Source organism: Bactrocera neohumeralis, chromosome 4 (genome assembly GCF_024586455.1).
Source record: "Bactrocera neohumeralis isolate Rockhampton chromosome 4, APGP_CSIRO_Bneo_wtdbg2-racon-allhic-juicebox.fasta_v2, whole genome shotgun sequence".
Classification (NCBI taxonomy): Eukaryota; Metazoa; Arthropoda; class Insecta; order Diptera; family Tephritidae; genus Bactrocera; species Bactrocera neohumeralis.
In genome coordinates, this window is record NC_065921.1 from 10,504,732 (window position 1) to 10,522,188 (window position 17,457).

General features: G+C 35.6%; 2 protein-coding genes across 2 annotated transcripts; one reads left to right on the plus strand and one right to left on the minus strand.

Annotated features, from left to right (window-relative positions):
- The first annotated feature begins 1,594 nt into the window (after positions 1 to 1,594).
- On the plus strand, positions 1,595 to 2,410 carry LOC126757420 (uncharacterized). Its single transcript, XM_050471321.1, has 3 exons — positions 1,595 to 1,677; positions 1,735 to 2,043; positions 2,131 to 2,410. The coding sequence occupies exons 1-3, from the start codon at positions 1,624 to 1,626 to the stop codon at positions 2,290 to 2,292; spliced, it is 525 nt and encodes a 174-aa protein (XP_050327278.1). The 5' UTR covers positions 1,595 to 1,623; the 3' UTR covers positions 2,293 to 2,410.
- A 1,769-nt stretch (positions 2,411 to 4,179) lies between these two features.
- Positions 4,180 to 7,001, minus strand: LOC126757417 (uncharacterized). Its single transcript, XM_050471316.1, has 3 exons — positions 6,883 to 7,001; positions 4,534 to 4,896; positions 4,180 to 4,455 (listed from the first exon to the last, which is right to left on the minus strand). Exons 1-3 carry the CDS (start codon positions 6,928 to 6,930, stop codon positions 4,225 to 4,227), a joined length of 642 nt encoding a protein of 213 aa, XP_050327273.1. The 5' UTR covers positions 6,931 to 7,001; the 3' UTR covers positions 4,180 to 4,224.
- Between the last annotated feature and the right edge of the window lie 10,456 nt (positions 7,002 to 17,457).

Consider the following 17,457-nt stretch of genomic DNA (forward strand, 5'->3'; position numbering starts at 1 on the left):
GAGAACCAAAAGTTGTCGGGCAATAATTCTGGCCTCCATTTACGAATGGCTTCGCGCAAACGATGCTTAACTCTCAAATGGTATTCTTTGTTGACAGTTCTGCCAGTTGGAAGGAATTCGGAGTTTTTGACCTCCTTTCACGTAGTTTTTCGGCTTCGGCTCACCTTTGTCCGCTTCCCAGTCGTAAGCGTAGACACAAGACACATCGACTCATGATTTTTCAAAATGGTTTCCACTGATCCTTCCGATATTCCAGCGATGCCAGCAAAATCTCTGACTGTTAGCCGTCAACCCTCAAGCACCAATTCTTTTGTTTTATTGACGTCGTGATCATCAGTTTATGTTGATGGCCGTCCTGGACGTGAGTCATCGTCAACGCATTCTCGACCCTTTTGAATAATTTTCACCAATCAAAAACACATAGACACCGACGGACAGACAGATTGTCATAGCTAAATCGATCACACTGATCATTTATTTAACAGCATATACCGCAAACGGTCTCCGTTGTTTCCTTCTGGGTATTATGAACCTCGTGGCAAAGATAATATATGTGCACGGTCCAGGTTATAAATATTGGGTAATACTTAGGCTAAATATTTATACAACCATCTGGAAACTGTATTTACAAGTATTTTGACGTAATGTTTAATAGAGCTTAATTATTGTTAATAAAATACTAAATTTTAAGTCTGCTAACTCTCATTCCACCAAAAACCCCCTACTTAAATAAAGCAAAAAGTAATCATATCACCTTTACTATAGGATAAAAGGAAAACTTGTGCATTATTTTTACAGCTCGCGGATGACAAAATTATTAACCCTTGAGTGACGTTAATTTTTATAGCGTCACTCAAATAATTTGAAGGAATGTAGGCATAAACCCACAAAAAGATAAATAGTCAAGGGAATTTAGTCTTAAAAGTGTAATACTAATGAAATTTAAGAAGCTGCAGTAACAAGTTCCACCTTGGATCCCACGTCCCTAGAGCGGAATCTTCGTTTAAAATTTCGTAAATTTTTTATGGATGTAATCTTATTTGGCATCTGATTTCCGCCTTATATAGCTTTTCAATGATTTATATTTTAATATTCGATACATCCGGAGGGACTCTCTTCCTCTTCCCATTCTTCCAAAAAAAAACTATATTCAGTAAAATAAAGGAAATATTCACATGAGGGCTATTGTTTTAAGGAGACAATAGATAGTCGTGGTGCTTTTCCAAACTTTAAGTTCCTGTTTTTAAACCCACTTTGAACTAATAAACATAAGTTATCGTTTGAGCACATCCTCGCCGTCCTCACAGGCTGCTTTAAATAATGAAGCTGTATGCAAAGCTTCAAAGCCTTATCTGTTCACTCAAAAGAAAAATGGTCTTTAAAGCAAATATGGTGGCAAACAAGGGTTAGATATGTATATAGAATAAATAAAAAATTAGAAACCATATTATATTAACATCCTTCCATAATGCAACTCAAATATTTATATTGAAAAATTTATAAATATTTATATTTGTAATTGGATTTATACGACATCGTAAAAATTGTAAAAATGCATTGAGAAAATATATAAAAGCCACAAGCTGCATCCGAACACCCTCAGTAACACTCATAGTGACCAAAATGAAAACTACTTTGGCATTGATCGCAGTACTCCTAGTGCTCCAAAACAGGAGTGTAAGTAAAGCTAACGAAAAAAGTAAGAATTAATAACAAATTAATCTATATTTATAGGTCTCCGCTAAGCTGAATGTTTCAGAGATTTTCTCTGACCTGTTTCAAGCTACTTTTAATCCAAGTGAATTTTCGTTGCCTGCTGTTACAAGTAAACCACTTTCCGCTCGTGAAGCTTGTGCTAACGAGCTCAATAGTTCTGTTCGGACAGACATTGCCGAAGCTGGGGCAGAATTTCGCCAGGTATTGGGAATTCTACAAACTGACGCCGACGATTTTGAAAACCTAAGTCAATTGGAAAAGGATTTCGTAGCAAATATAAACAAGTGCGACGCACAAAAGGAAAGCTATGGTTGCTACATCTCGGCGGTATGTAGGATATAATGATAGAATAAGACATCCTCGTGATTCAAAATAAAAACTTTTCGTAATAATATAATAATTTGCCAATTTCAGATTGAAAATGTGGTCCGAGAAGTTGGGGCTACCCCAGTTGACAATGTAAAAATATTCTTCAGTTTGGTAAAACTCTTCAAGCGTATAGACGGTGAATATGCTAAATTTCATTTTTGCTTAGTGCGACACCCGGAAGTTACATCACCACCTGGTTCATCATAGGCAGAACAAACCACAGCAACCTCATTCATTCTTCCACAAATTTTATGAAATACAATGGTTTTCAAGAATATCTGAATTGTACTGCATTTTCGTAATAAAAAGTGCATTGCCATTTCAACGCTTATGTTTTTATTTGTAGGTCTCATTAGTAAGTCTAGCTCCATTTCTCTTACATTATATTGAATAATTTAGTATGGGAAGAGTGATCCGATTTAGTTCAAAAATGCACGGTGTTGCTTGATATCCAATCCCTCTGACAATTGACCAACCAGATCGTTGTGCCCTGTGCTCCCTAAATTATATAGACAATCTTTGACCGTTGGTTTATATGTATTACATTATATAGCTAGCATACAAACATCTCGAACAAACTCCAATCCTTGTATGGAAAACTTGTTATTTCTTGAGAAATTATGTGTATGTATGAAGTTTGTCATTGATTATTTTCCAAGGCTGCGTTACGTTCTCCGAACAATTGTTCACATCCAACCACTTTAACATATACATAGCTGCGATACAAACTGACCGCTTGAAATCAAGTTATTGTATTGGAAACTTGAACCCGTGAAAGGTATTACAGGTTCAGTGCAGCCGAAGTTAATTGTTATTGATCTTACAATCATAACGCCATACATAGATTTGAAAAATAGTATTTTTACTAGACCTTGTATTATGGATGAATATATTGAAAATGCAACCCTAATGGAAGACAGAGTCAACTCGAAGCTTCGATTAATGATTTGTGGTCTCTGACATATTTTTTAGAAGATGCACAGCATCTCTCATTGAAAATGCGACAAGATTTCGCTATGCTGACTACTTCGTTGTGAGCTGAATTTTTTTATTATAGTCAACATTTTGCGATTTTTCTTTTACGCTATGGTTTATAATTGGCTCCTTTTGTGCTTATATAATAAAATGAAGTTTCAAGACAATAAGATACATACATATAATTTAACCCCAAAAAATTACTTTTGTTTCAACTGAAGTATTATTAACAACGTTAAAACGATTTTGATCAAATTTGACGTGGATTGATTGGAAAAATCTACAGTTTCAGCTATTTTACTACAAATCCATGGCGAATTCGAAGTTTCAAAATTCTTGGTCATATTTAGTCAGATTCTACATAGCCCCATATATTGCTTATCATTCTATCAGATAGTCATGGCCGGAAAAGTTGAGTTCCATTGTTTATAAAAAATTCTATGCAGGGTTAGATCCACGAAATACATACCTTAGCCGGATAAAATCTGGTTCAATTTCATTGTCGTAGTACCGGCTGTTGTGGAAATTGAAACGATCTTGAAACTCGCCACTGCCAATTGCACGGTCACCATACTGAGCGAAAAAATACAGGGTATATTTAGGAGAGAGAAAGGGACAAGTTGATGGACATTGGTCATAAATATATGTATGTAAATATATTTCTTTGGAATAGATCTTTTGTTGGAACCGACTTGTTATGTCATTGAAAGAAAGTTCCAAATAAATAAATAATTGTACTGATAAGACTCGCTGTCTATTTGTGCACTGTTCTGTCAATAAATGAGTCAGTTAGCTTTAGCACATGCTCGTTATGGTTATTTCCCAAATGAAAAGAAAATCAAGTGAATAAGTAAATAAGTAAATAAACATACGACACACATATAAAGATAAAAATTATCTTTAGCAGTATCAGCTGTTTGATAGCACTTCCAATAGTCTCCCTAATGATAGTGAGCGTCAATGAGAGTGTGAGTAATGATTTGACAGTGCAGCTGAACTGAAGTGTTCTTCCTCATCGTCATAATTTGCACTATTATTTGCATATAAAACTGGAGAGCTTCCACCTAAAACTTCCGATCACCGAACAACTTTAGAATAAAAATCAAATATTTTTGCTCAAAAATTTTATTTATTCATTTATAATACATCATACCAATGCGCAACTTAGTTGAATAGCTCAAGTGATGTGTCGACCATGCGCTGACTAGAGATATTGCTCAAGCATAGCTGATAAGCATTAGCGGCCAGCGTAAGATTGGTCTTGCCACCGCCGATGGCTGCGCTGACACATGCTTGTCGCACAACGATCACTAACGACTGATTGGCGGCGATCTGTGCCTCCGCTTGGTAGGCCTGCGAGTTTGCCTCGTCCAGCAGTTGAATGTTCTTGTCGAACTGTGCGTAGGAAAATAAGAATATAAATATAGAAATGAACTGAAATGTTTTGAGTGCTGCATAGTGTCTTAGTTTTACCGAAGCTGTGGTGCAATTCAGGAATTTGCTGGTGTCCGCTATTGCCGAGCAATTGGCCAATTGTTGCTGCACTGTTTGCAAATTTTTCCTTATATTCGCTATCGTGGCGTTGGCGGTCTGGTTGTTGGCCACCAGTGTACGATTGGCATTCTCGAAACAGACATTGGTTTGGGTCGTCAGCAAATTGTTGATTTGTTGTGTGCGATTGTTATATGTTGTGGCGCATGTGGACTCGGCTGGCGTCAAGGCGCGCGTATCGATTAAGGCTGAACGCATCTGTGCGACTAGTAAACCAATGACCTCGTTATGATTGTTATTGTTATCAGCTTCCTGAGGTACAATGTAATTGGGGACGGCGTAAGTCTGAAATGATTGTGGGAAGTGAGAGAGAGAGAGGCTTTTTTATTAAATTTTTAATTAAATAATCATTTAATTATTCATCAATATTTATTTTGTCAACGATTTTTCCAGTCCTCGAAATAGTTTTTATAAGCACTTTTTGGGATGACTTCAGCTCCTTCAGCGGATTTTGTTTTTTCTCTGCGATCGACTGAAAATGGGTTCCATTCCGATGATTTTTATTTTATTTGCATGTCAAACTCATAAACCTATGTCTCATAGGCAGTTATGATGCTCTCCATGAATGTGTCATCGAAATTCGCACGATCAAATCTGCCTAACGAAACCAGTACTCTTTTTGAAGAAAATTCAGCTTTATCGGGACGAGTCGAACAAGAACGCATTTCATACTCAAAATATTCACCAGAATCATTCGAACGGACTCTCGAGAGTTGTCGAGCTTTCTTGCCATCTCTCTAACACTTGTCTGACGATTTTCAAGCACCATATCCTTCACTTTTTTATCACCTGGGAAGTTTAATTACAACTTTCGGGTACTTTTTTTATCCAATCTATAATCGGGTGATTTTTAAGAGCTTGATAACTTTTAAAAAAAAAAAACGCATAAAATTTGCAAAATCTCATCGGTTCTTTATTTGAAACGTTAGATTGGTTCATGACATTTACGTTTTGAAGATAATTTCATTTAAATGTTGAGCGGCTGCGTCTGGTGGTCCATTCGGAAAGTCTTTTTCGAGCATTTCGCCGGAATAGCCCGAATTTCTTCGGAAATGTTGTCTTCCAAAGCTGGAATAGTTGCTGGCTTATTTCTGTAGACTTTAGACTTGACGTATTTTTTGTAGTCTAAAGGCGTTAAATCGCATGATCTTGGTGGCCAACTTACGGGTCCATTTCTTGAGATGAATTGTTCTCCGAAGTTTTCCCTCAAAATGGCCATAGAATCGCGAGCTGTGTGGCATGTAGCGCCATCTCCATTTTTGGCAACAAAAAGTTTGTTAATCGAACGATAGCGATCGCCATTCACCGTATAACGTTGCGTCCAACAGCATCTTTGAAAAAATACGGTCCAATGATTCCACCAGCGTACAAACCACACCAAACAGTGCATTTTTCGGGATGCATGGGCAGTTGGCCACCAAGATCATGCGATTTAACGCCTTTAGACTATTTTTTGTGGGGCTACGTCAAGTCTAAAGTCTACAGAAATAAGCCAGCAAATATTCCAGCTTTGGAAGACAACATTTCCGAAGAAATTCGGGCTATTTGCTCGAAAAAGTTGCCCAAAATTGAACTTTCCGAATGGACCACCCAAGACGCAGCCGCGGTCAACATTTAAATGAAATTATCTTCAAAACGTAAATGTCATGAACCAATCTAACGTTTCAAATAAAGAACCGATGAGATTTTGCAAATTTTATGCGTTTTTTTTTAAAAAAAAGTTATCAAGCTCTTAAATATAACCGTAAAAGCATATAAATATAACCAGATTGAGCTAAGCATTTTGATATTTTTTGTCTGGTCGTTTGGGTGTTGCAACACACTATTTATAAAAAACCCTCCTGAGAGAAAGAGTGAGTAATGATTTTTCTCTTCCATAACTTTTTGTAAATAACTATATGTTTAAGGATTTAATGCGCCATTTTGTCAAGAAACACCTTCGGCTCCTTTCTTCCACTTCTCACTTTTTAACTTTTCTCTCTGAACATATTTTCTCAGATTTTGAGACCTTTGTATAGCTCTTCTTACGATTGTGTGGTTTCTATAAGGAAAGCACACTCGACGCTAGCAATGAAAGCTTCGTAAAAGCTAACAAAAAACTTTCACAGCTTTGTAAATCTAAGATACTGCTAATTAAGCCGGAAGTGATAATGTAGAAGATGCATTTTGAGGTTATAATACTTTTTCTGAAATCAGCTAACATACTGAACTCGAACGATCCCCTAAAAGGATCATAAAATAATTTTTAAATTTTCACTTTTTCATACTTACGCCCAAAAAGCACACAGTCACTAACACTGCAGAACCGATCAATTGCATTTTGTCGGAAATAATATTCTGAATCTGTAAATATACTAAAGAACACGCTTCGAAATTCTCACCGCTTTCAACACTTTACTGTACTTTGAACTGTTTTTCACATGTCCCTTAGTATTTATAGCAGTATTTTCGAAAAATGAAAACAAACAACAGTTTCTGAACGGAAATTATGTGAAAATTGCTGATTGCTAATGTCAGATGCTTAGATAAAATACACAACAATACCATTATTAATTTATGTGAGTGTGCACCCATAGACATAGATGGAAATTTGGTAGCAAATTTTAATATTCCGCACATACAAACATGGAAACTTTCATAAATGATATCTACTTGATCGAATTCTCGTCAAAAATGCAGAGAATTTTCGCATGAATGGCAAATTAGTGTGTTCGATCAAAAATGTCATGATTTCGATGAAAGAAGAAGCTGTTTTTTAGATATATTACATGACTCATTGTATTGTGATATAAATTCATACCTTTTTGTTTGTAATTAGCTGCTACTCTCTTATCACTTGTTTACATCTGTATTTGCTACTTGTATTTTGCTTTTGTGAAAATCACACGTGTTGGCGTTATATTTTTATTGGCTGGGCATGCTCATATAGCGCTTGGAAAAAATGTGTGCTGTGTTTGTATAACAAATTCTTTGGATCACATTTGATAAATTGCTTATAATAGTTTCTAGGTCATAAAAATAAGAATGTAGAAAGTCCTAGAGATATACATATGTAGTTGTTAAGACAAATGTCAAATTAGCTGCCAAAGCTTTTGTAATATCAGTTGTCAAACCAGAGGCATGTATATGGCTCTCTGGCGTGGAAAATTGTCATACAAAATTGAGGCAATTTATTTTGAAAATTTGTGCTCTGCTCGACAAATTTACTGAGTACTTTGAAAAGATCTGCGATATTTTTACGGTACTAATATTCATTGAGGTATAACTGTAAAGCCAACTGGCAAATTTGTTGTCAAATCATTTGTCAAATCAGCTGTCAAACAATCTGACAAAACTGCTATCAAATACGAGACACATCTTTCAAAATTTCATTCAGATTGGCGTACAAGTTACTTTTAAAAGTCGGTGCAATTTCTTTCGAAAACTCTTTTTTATTCGGCAAACTTACGGAGCATTCCAGAAAGATCAGCGATATTTTTCATTTATGGAAATTTATAGAGGAACAGCTGTCAAACCAGAGAACTAAGAAAAGAAATTTGTTGGAGGAACTTATGGACATAGAACTTCGAAACAGTAGCAATCAGGCATACTCCTGGCTAAAACAAAAACAAATTTAAGCTTAGAACAATCATGAAGAGACTCCGCAGGCTTAACAGGATGGCATTCTCAATTGATCAAAATTTATTGCGAAGCCTAAGTCATAGTATTATAAACGTTATGTTTACGATTGTAATTTATTTGCTTTTTCTGTAGACAAAAATATACCATTTTTGTTGCTTTTATTTAGTAATTGGTTTCACCTATTGCACTAAGCATGTCTGGGCTTTGACATTATTACCAATGAAGCACACATGTGCCACGTATTCATTTTATTTTTGGCATTTTATATTCCTGTCACTATAAATATGTAAGTGGGTGCAGTAACCAAGTGGTAGTTAGCATGTTTCCAGGAGTAACTGTGTTGCTTTTGTGCCACTTGAACGCACCTGTCGTTATTTGTTGCCTACAACTGCCTACAGAATATGAGTGTTTTTTCCACTGTTGCTCTTGTAGCATCTATGTAGTCGAATTAAGTATAATGTTACTTACTATACTTGTGTATATAATGTCAATAATGAGACGCGGATTTCTCAGTGCTTTCCAGAGAAATACCACAATATCAGGCTATACCCATGCTCAGACAGAAAAGCTTTCAATTTATTATATTCATATTTGAAGCGTGTTATACGCTTTATGTCAATCTTATTTTTTTTAGGGCTTAAATAATTTAATTTCTTTATTATATTACCTAAAATATATGTATATCAAGGGCGCGGCAGCTTGCATGCCATACTACCATATGTCAGATTAATATTATAACAAAAAACAACAATAATAATAATAATTGTTTGTTTAGTTTGAAGAAAATAAACAATAACAAATGAAAACTTTTACGTCTAAGCCTACAGAGCACCCTTTTCATGCTGATGCTTTGCTGCCCTTCGGCCTCTCCAAATTTCTCACTGATAAGGTGGCAAGTGTGCGAGTAACACTCAGCGATAAGATAACAGGTGTGAGCTACACTTTCCCACATAAAAACCGTAAATATAATTCTAAGAATATGTATCTATATAACCATTTATGTGTTTACGTGAGATAACCCCTTAATTACTGTTATCATTTTGGTGTTACTGATATTTATAATGGAAGATTTTGTTGAGATTTAGGTTCTTAGAAAACAGTCTGCATTTCATGTGTTTCCTGTAAATTTGGCAAAGCGATAAATTACTTCTGTGATTAGCACTTTTGAGTGTTTGCTTCTTGGAAACAAAGTTGTTGCCTGTTGGGGTTTGAGATTGCTGAAGCTGGAAAGCTAGCTTGCTGCTGTTGATTTTCTTCTTCCCTTTTACTTTTTGTTTTGTGATAATCATATTGCAAATAAGTTCTAAATGTCCTTATAAGAGCTTGAATTCTACCACAAGTTAAAATGTGAAATCAAAGCAAACACATCAACTGATTTTAAAACAGTTTTTGGAAGAAAATAATAAAAGATTTTTTCAAAACGCAATTCTCTGAACTTTTTCAAGAACCAATGACACTAAATATTATTTTTTTTATATATCGAATGTATGTACATATATTTGCAAATGTACTCCGAAAATTTTAAGTTGAGCCGGCGAATGGTTTTGGAGATTTAGGAAATATGTGGTTCTTTGTACAAACGTCTCGTCTGAAATTTTCACATGACCTCTTAGATATATTTGACGTCACCATAATTTTGATTGCGAAGCTAATCTAAAATATAAGTTTTTGCACAAAAAACTTTTTTTTTTTATTTTTGGGAAACCGTGATTTGCCAAAAATGAAAATTTTAAGTAGATTTTCGATCATTATCTGTATTCAACTATTGTTATAAAAAATTTCTTTGCATTTTTGATATAACCTTAAGAAGAAAATTCTGCCTCACCGCCAAAAACACCTTTTTTCGGGTATACTCACAGCAATCGGCGGAAACTGGCTCAGGGGAATACGAAATATCTTAAAATGAATCAGCCATAGCTAGAGTACCCTAAACGCTGTAAATGTGGCGGTTAAAGTCAAAAAGATATAGGATGGAGCCATATGTAGAAGAACACGCAAGTGAGGAAAGTTTTTTGAGCGCCATTCACTTGGCAGTGGCCAGAGACGATTCTTTAATATATAGACCAAGCAGCACACAAGCTCCTATCTTAGAACAAATATTTTCTAAATAGTCGAAAAACAGCCGTTTGAAGGCGAATCATCCATCCTCAAGGCTATGTGCTGGATTTCGGACCCGCCACTTAAAAAACTTCCCCAATGAAAGGAAATGTGAATTATTTAAATTTATTTATTATTTAAAATGCTCTTTCAAACAAATTTTTTCTGAATTACAAGTGTATTTAACACTTTAGGCACACGATATATGTATGTGTATAAAAACCACATTGACAACACATTCCAGATGTCTGCCTAAGAGCTCGGCACTCAGATATAATGCATACATGATCACTATCAAGGAAGTCAATATGTTGAGCAGGAAGCAGACAGCTCCAAAGTTAATACTTCCAAATTTGCCTTTTGACACAAAGAGAAAACATTTATTATTCAAAAACAGCCCACTTCAGTGCTTCAAATCAAAGCTTCTTATATCACACATAATCTATTTTCAATGCATAATATGCCTCTATATATATATATATGTACATGTATATATATACTATATGTATGTACATTAGCATTAAATAAGCAACCGTAGGCATTCGAATTCTTATTGACTTTGACACTGTCACCAAGTTCAAGGTGCCAAAGGGTTGTAAGCGATTAAAATTAAGCCCTTTGTTGCATTCTGTGTGTGTATGTCTGTTTATATATTAGCCTGCTTTGAGGGCAAGCACTTCAAGTTGTACATATGCAAAAGTATTGTATATTTAAAAATATATTTGAGAGCATACTCCAACAACTAATATGTCTCAAGAGTGAAAAGCTGTTAAAAATAGCGGTAATGAGATGCTGATTGTAAGGGTTGCAGTTTAAAATACTGGATCTCTGTGGTTAGGTGTGCTAAAGGTGGGCTGGTCTAACATGTGGCTAATATTTCAAACTAAAATGTAAAATTTTGCTATCAGAGAGGTTTAGTTATACAAGGTAGGTTCCAAATTAAATAGGACTTTATGAATCCAGCGCCCCCTGGTGGCGTCATCTATATGTTGACCTATGCGTTAGAATCTGCTATCTTTATCGATTGTCCAGTGAGAATTTGATGACATTTCATTGATTGGACGTGAAGTTATGGCATTTTAAGTGTCAGTATGTTTGTGTTATGGGCGCGAAAATGAGCTTCGAACAAAGAACCAACATTAAGTTTTGTTTTAAATTTGGTAAAACTTTTACCGAAACATTTCAATTGATGAAACAAGTTTATGGCGATGATTGTCTATCCCGTAGCAGATTGCACTAGTGATTTCAACGTTTTCAAAGTGGTCGTGAGGAGATAAATGACGATCAACATGTGGGCCAATCAAAATCCGTGATCACCGAAAATTCCATCGAAACTATGCGTGAATTCATGAAAAGTCAGCCGAAATCTTCATTGAAATTCATGCAAATGGAGTTCAACATCTCCAAAACATCGATTTATCGCATTTTGACCGAACATTTGGACTTACGAAAGGTGTGTGCACGGTTCGTTCCGCACAAATTGACTGACGACCAAAAATTGCTCAGAAACCAACATTCGAAGGACATCAATGTGACCGATTATTTTACCAAAAATCACATTTTAACCATCCATTTACCCCGTATTCACCTGATATGGCACCGTGCGTTTTCTTCCTTTTCAGAAAAATGCATTTGCCCTTGAAAGGAAAGCGTTCTGCAGACTTAGAGGCCATTGAAAAGACTTGCACCGGCATACTGGTGGCCAACCGACCAACGAGCTAAAATACTCGTTCGACATGCTTTAAGACCGTGCTGTATTGAAGCAGAAGGATACCATTTTGAAAAAAATAAATTGATTTTGCCGAAAAAACAATTTGTTCCGTTTGTTTTTAAAGTCCTGTTTACTTTGGAACGCACCTTGTAGTCGCAAAGTGGTGAAAAATCGGCGAGTAATCTTTCACTAAAGAAAAGATCTTCATGCAAACAAATATCGAATTTTAAAACGATCTTTTATTAATCCACTGAATTAGTCTTCTTTATGGTTCGCCACATCAAGGATGATCTACATAGTCAACGATTTTCGTCGGGTAAAGGAGTTGTTGTTACAGTTTTATTATGAGTTTTTCAATAATAGACCAGCGCAGAGGGTTGGAAAATGGTAAGAAGTGAATAAGATTTATAGTAGGCTGAAGTCCGTTGAAAAGGAAAGTCTAAATAAGGAAAATGAAAGATAATAATTTAAGGACGATCTGATAGCTAGAAGAGGAAGGGGAGGGGTGTGGTTGAATTTTAAAAGCTAAAGACGTTTTATCCCAAATTCCTGAAAAACTACAAGGGCTATAAAAAAATGTTATGGGAAAGAATTTTTCGTAATCAGCAGATCTATAATTTTTATATCAACAACTTTCTGATGTAAGGTCAAAATTGTTATTAAAAGTTCAAATATTCTTATTTCGAAGCAAAAACTTATGTTAGTTTAAGTTAGTCTGGTAAGCCAATGAGACACGCATAGACAAGTTTTGGTCCTTTGGGATATATTTGCCATATGGAGTTCAGTTAGGTCTATGAGTCCAGCTTCTTTGGCCCCACTATTTATACCTTTTTCAGTGAACCATACTGTGGAGACCTTAAATGCTTACAGCTTGGTCTTGCCAATGCGGGACATGTGTACAAGAGATGCTCTATTGTTTTCCAGGTGCCCTGCTCTAAATATTTCCTGCAGTATTCTCTATCTGCCAGCCCCATTCTACGGGCGTGTGTCGCCAACAGAAAAAGCGAGCTTTCAATTAAAAATTTCATTTCAAAACAATTTTTTTTCACCCTTGGGTCATTAGTTATTCCATCAGAGATTTTTTTTGGCTGTCATTCACGAATAATGACACAATCACTGCTGCCTTGGATGACCTCTTTTTTGTGATATCGCGTTTGACTTGAAAATATTAAATTTTTCCCTTCAAAAAACTATACACGCTATGTTTAAAATATATGTATGTATATAAATATATTTTAGAAATTAAAAAAATTATGCTGCAGATTTTTTTTCAAAGACCAAATATATTATAACCCTACCACGTAAGTTGTCGTAAGATCAGCAGCCACAATTTTTCAAACATATCAAAGATGAAAAAATATCTATAAAAGTAAATATATTTATTACATGCTGCAAATCAGCCATTCATTCAAGCAAACCGCTGAATGAGATTGAATGAGAGATATTAAAAAGTCACTTGACTGAACCTTCAAGCATCAGCATACAAGCATTAACATATGTAAGCATAAGTATGGGTACACATATGTATATGTATGTATGTGTAAGTATTGAGCAGAGAACGCTGATTTATGGCAACAAGCATACAAGCATTACACATCTAAACAAGCATGTAAGTAATTCAAAACAACTGCCACCTGCTTGCTTGATAATCGACAAGCGCGCTTTATGCACAAGCCGGCGCATGTGATAATATGTATGTATATTTATATATAGTATATGTAATTTATGTACATATGCATATATTTAAGAATAAATATGTGTTTGCTTAGCTAGCGCCAGCCGGTCGCGCAGCAGACAGCCGGGAGCCATTCAATCATCGCCCAACCATACCACTACACACATGCATGGCTGATTGCTTGTTTTCTTTTTAGCGAGTCTATTCATTTTTTTGCCTCCCTTTACAATATATAATGATGTGTGTGTGTGCGCAGAAAATTTCGTTTAAAAATTTGTGCGCGCGCCCGAATGTCAAGGATGTAGTGTCAAGCTGAGGGCGTCTACTTGCTGCTTAGTACTGAGTACATACACACAGACATACAAACATATAAGGACATGCATATGCCCTTATCGTTTAAATTCACAGCAATCCATAAGTACACATGTATTTTGCTGCTCAACAGCTACTTAAGTGTGGAAATCACTGCGTAAGTGCCCATTGACTGGGGAGTTGGTAGCTTAAACACCAAAAAAAGTAAAAAAACCATAAATAATAATGAGCATAAAATAGAAGGGAATCGGTGGCAACGTACATGTGCTGGCTGCCGCATTTTCAAGATGGCATTTATGCGGCAGAGTTAAGTGTGTAAGCATATAAGTATTTATGAAGTGCATAAAAGAAAGTAAAAAATTAAAGCAAACCTAAAAAAAATCGAAAAATATGAGTCTGGAAAAAAATTAACAACACTTATGACAAATTTACACAACAACTTCATTACTCATAAATTTTTGAATTGTAACGCCTCCAACCGTTTGCTTAACAAAATGCGCGCAAGCATTATTGTCGTTGTTGGCGTGTGAGGCTGACAAAAGCGCGCTAAAATGCACAAGGGGAGCACACCGTCCATGTACACAATGGATTTGACACTTTGCCATGCTGGTCTGCGACAACAACAAACGACGAAGCGTAACAAAGCCGCCCTTTTGTTCCGGCGTTCACACCCTCCACTCACACTTGCGGCGCTGCGCTATCAATTTTGTATTGTATTTATGTATAAATGTACATATATATGTACGTTTGCATGCGGACGTTGAAGTTTAAACAAGTGACGAAAATCGCTGACGCATGCAATTGTTAAAGACCCGAGGGCATACGCGCCGCGGCAGCTTATAAACGCGACTGCAGAGCGCTTCGACGAATGAGAGTGAGGGCCAAAAAGATGTGAGTGGAGGTGAAAGAAAGCAGCAGGAGGAGTGGTTTGCTAATATTTTTTGCGGCATTAAATTTCATATATTGCAAATATAAAGCATTGTTTTGTTGTTGTTGCATTTATTGTTGTCGCTGTTGTTAATTCGCGCGCGCACCCAACGCAACTGGTTTGAGTTCACACCGATTCAAAAACAAAAAACCAAAAAAATATGAACAAAAAATTACACGTTCACTCTAACACACACACAAAACACGGCCGAACTTGCAGGCGCCTAAGTGTATGCAACTTAATTGTACACATCCATTTTTATTCCGCATTTCCGTTAGTCTCGTGTGCTTTAAAATTCTGCTTAAAAACGCGCCTAAATGTATGCTTAGCAGCACGTCACGTTGAACACGACCAATAAAAAACAACAACAACATAAAAGCTTTCAAAAAAGTACATACATACATACATATAATGAAGTCGCCGGTTTGTGGGCTCATTCATACAAATGACTTGCCATATTTCCGCGAAGCCGCTGAAAATCCCCGGTTCTCATATAAGTATACAACAACCATATAAGAAATTAAAAATACAGCAATGCATAAATAACGGTGCTCGGCAGAATGAACATTTGAAAAAGTGAACAGCACGCGGCTCAAGCGATTAATCAAAACAATATCGCCGCACGCCGCCCGCCGCCCGCCGCCCTGAAGGTGGTGTAAATGCGGAAGTGCCTTCGTGTCACTGCTGCTGACGGTGGGAGAATTTATGCCGCCGGAGGGCTTAGCGTTGCTCATGCTTCAATATCTGCTTGTGAAACAGCACAAAAGCGCAAACAATTAATACATGCATTCATAAGGAAGCGCCAGCGGATACATACATACCAACATGTATCACGAATGAAGAATTGTGTTATATATGTTGATGTGTTTATATTTTTGCCTAACACTCATGGCCACGCAAACCTTACCACTATACTTTCTTAAATTTTTTTTCGGACTATTTCGTTTGTCGGGATTCTCTTCAACTTCGTTTTTTCTATGTTTTTAGTAAGCATAATTAAACTAAATTATATTATCTAATTATAATTATGTATAGTTTTTAATTTAGTATATTTAATGAGTAAATAGCAATTAGCTTTTCTGTGCTTATACAAAAGCGGTTGATTTTATTGTTTTTAAAGTGTTACACCTACTAAACTTCGTGTTTCAATAAAAAAAAAATAAAGTATTAATGTCAAATATAGTGTGAATGAAATTAGATAAAAAAAATAAAAAATATAATTTTTTATCGCATGTCAGTCTCTTACATTTCGACCTCATTTTGTTAAGCTAACTATCTTTCAATTGATTTAACTATAGCTGAATGTGTTTTGTTTTCAATTTTTAATATTTTTGATTAACATGTACGAGTAACATGTCATTCACTTATCTCTTAATATAAAATTTCTATACCGCAAAAAGAACCGCTATAAAATGTAGTCAAATATGCACAATATTTGAAAATTTTGAGTGGTAAGGTTTGCGTGGCCATGAGTGTAAGTACATGTACATGAATTGTTCAGATGTACAGTTATATGAAAAACAAGAAAAAACGTTAACTTAGGCTGCACCGAAGCTAATATACCCTTCACAGGTGCATTTCTTTTAGTAACTATGTGTTCCGTTTATATGGAAGCTATATGCTATAGTAATCCGATCTGAACAATTTTTTCGGAGATTACACTGTTGCCTTAGAAAATAATCCTGTGACAAATTTTGTGAATATATCTTGTCAAATGCAAAAGTTTTCCGTACAAGAACTTGATTCCGATCGTTCAGTTTGTATGGCAGCTATATGTTATAGTTTTCCGATATCGGCAGTTCCGACAAATGAGCAGCTTCTTGAAGAGAAAATGACGTTAGCAAAATTTCAAAACGATATCTTAAAAACTAAGGGACTAGTTCGTATATATACAGACAGACGGACGGACAGACGGACAGACATGGCTAAATCGGCTCAGCTCAACATACTGATCATTTATATATATACTTTATAGGGTCTCCGACGCTTCCTTCTGGGTGTTACAAACTTCGTGACAAACTTAATATTACCCTGTTCAGGATATAATAATAAACAGGGTTGCACAAAAACAAAACAAGAATAAAATTATAGCAAGTCAAGGAAATTTCCGCCAGTAAACTGCATTTTTTTATCACTCATTATTTATAAAAATAAATTCCTTTAGACAAATGCAAAGTATTTGCACACATTTCGTAAAAAGCCACTTTGTTTTTAACAAAGTCCGTAAGCAGCTGTGCGATTTAGTAAGGACAACGTGCTATTCAAAATCAATAACGAAAATAGTTTTACTAAAATATGTTTTTTTTTTCAGAGATAAGGCAAAAATAATACTTTTAGTTTTAATATCAATCAACTAAAGGCTGATTTTTATTTTTATAGAATAGTTATGGGAAAGGATAAGCACTGTGATCCGAAAACTCGATAACGGATTAAATATTTAGCGAAACAAGGAAATTCGGACAGAAAAGTAGCGAATTTGCTGAATGTATCCAAAACCATAGA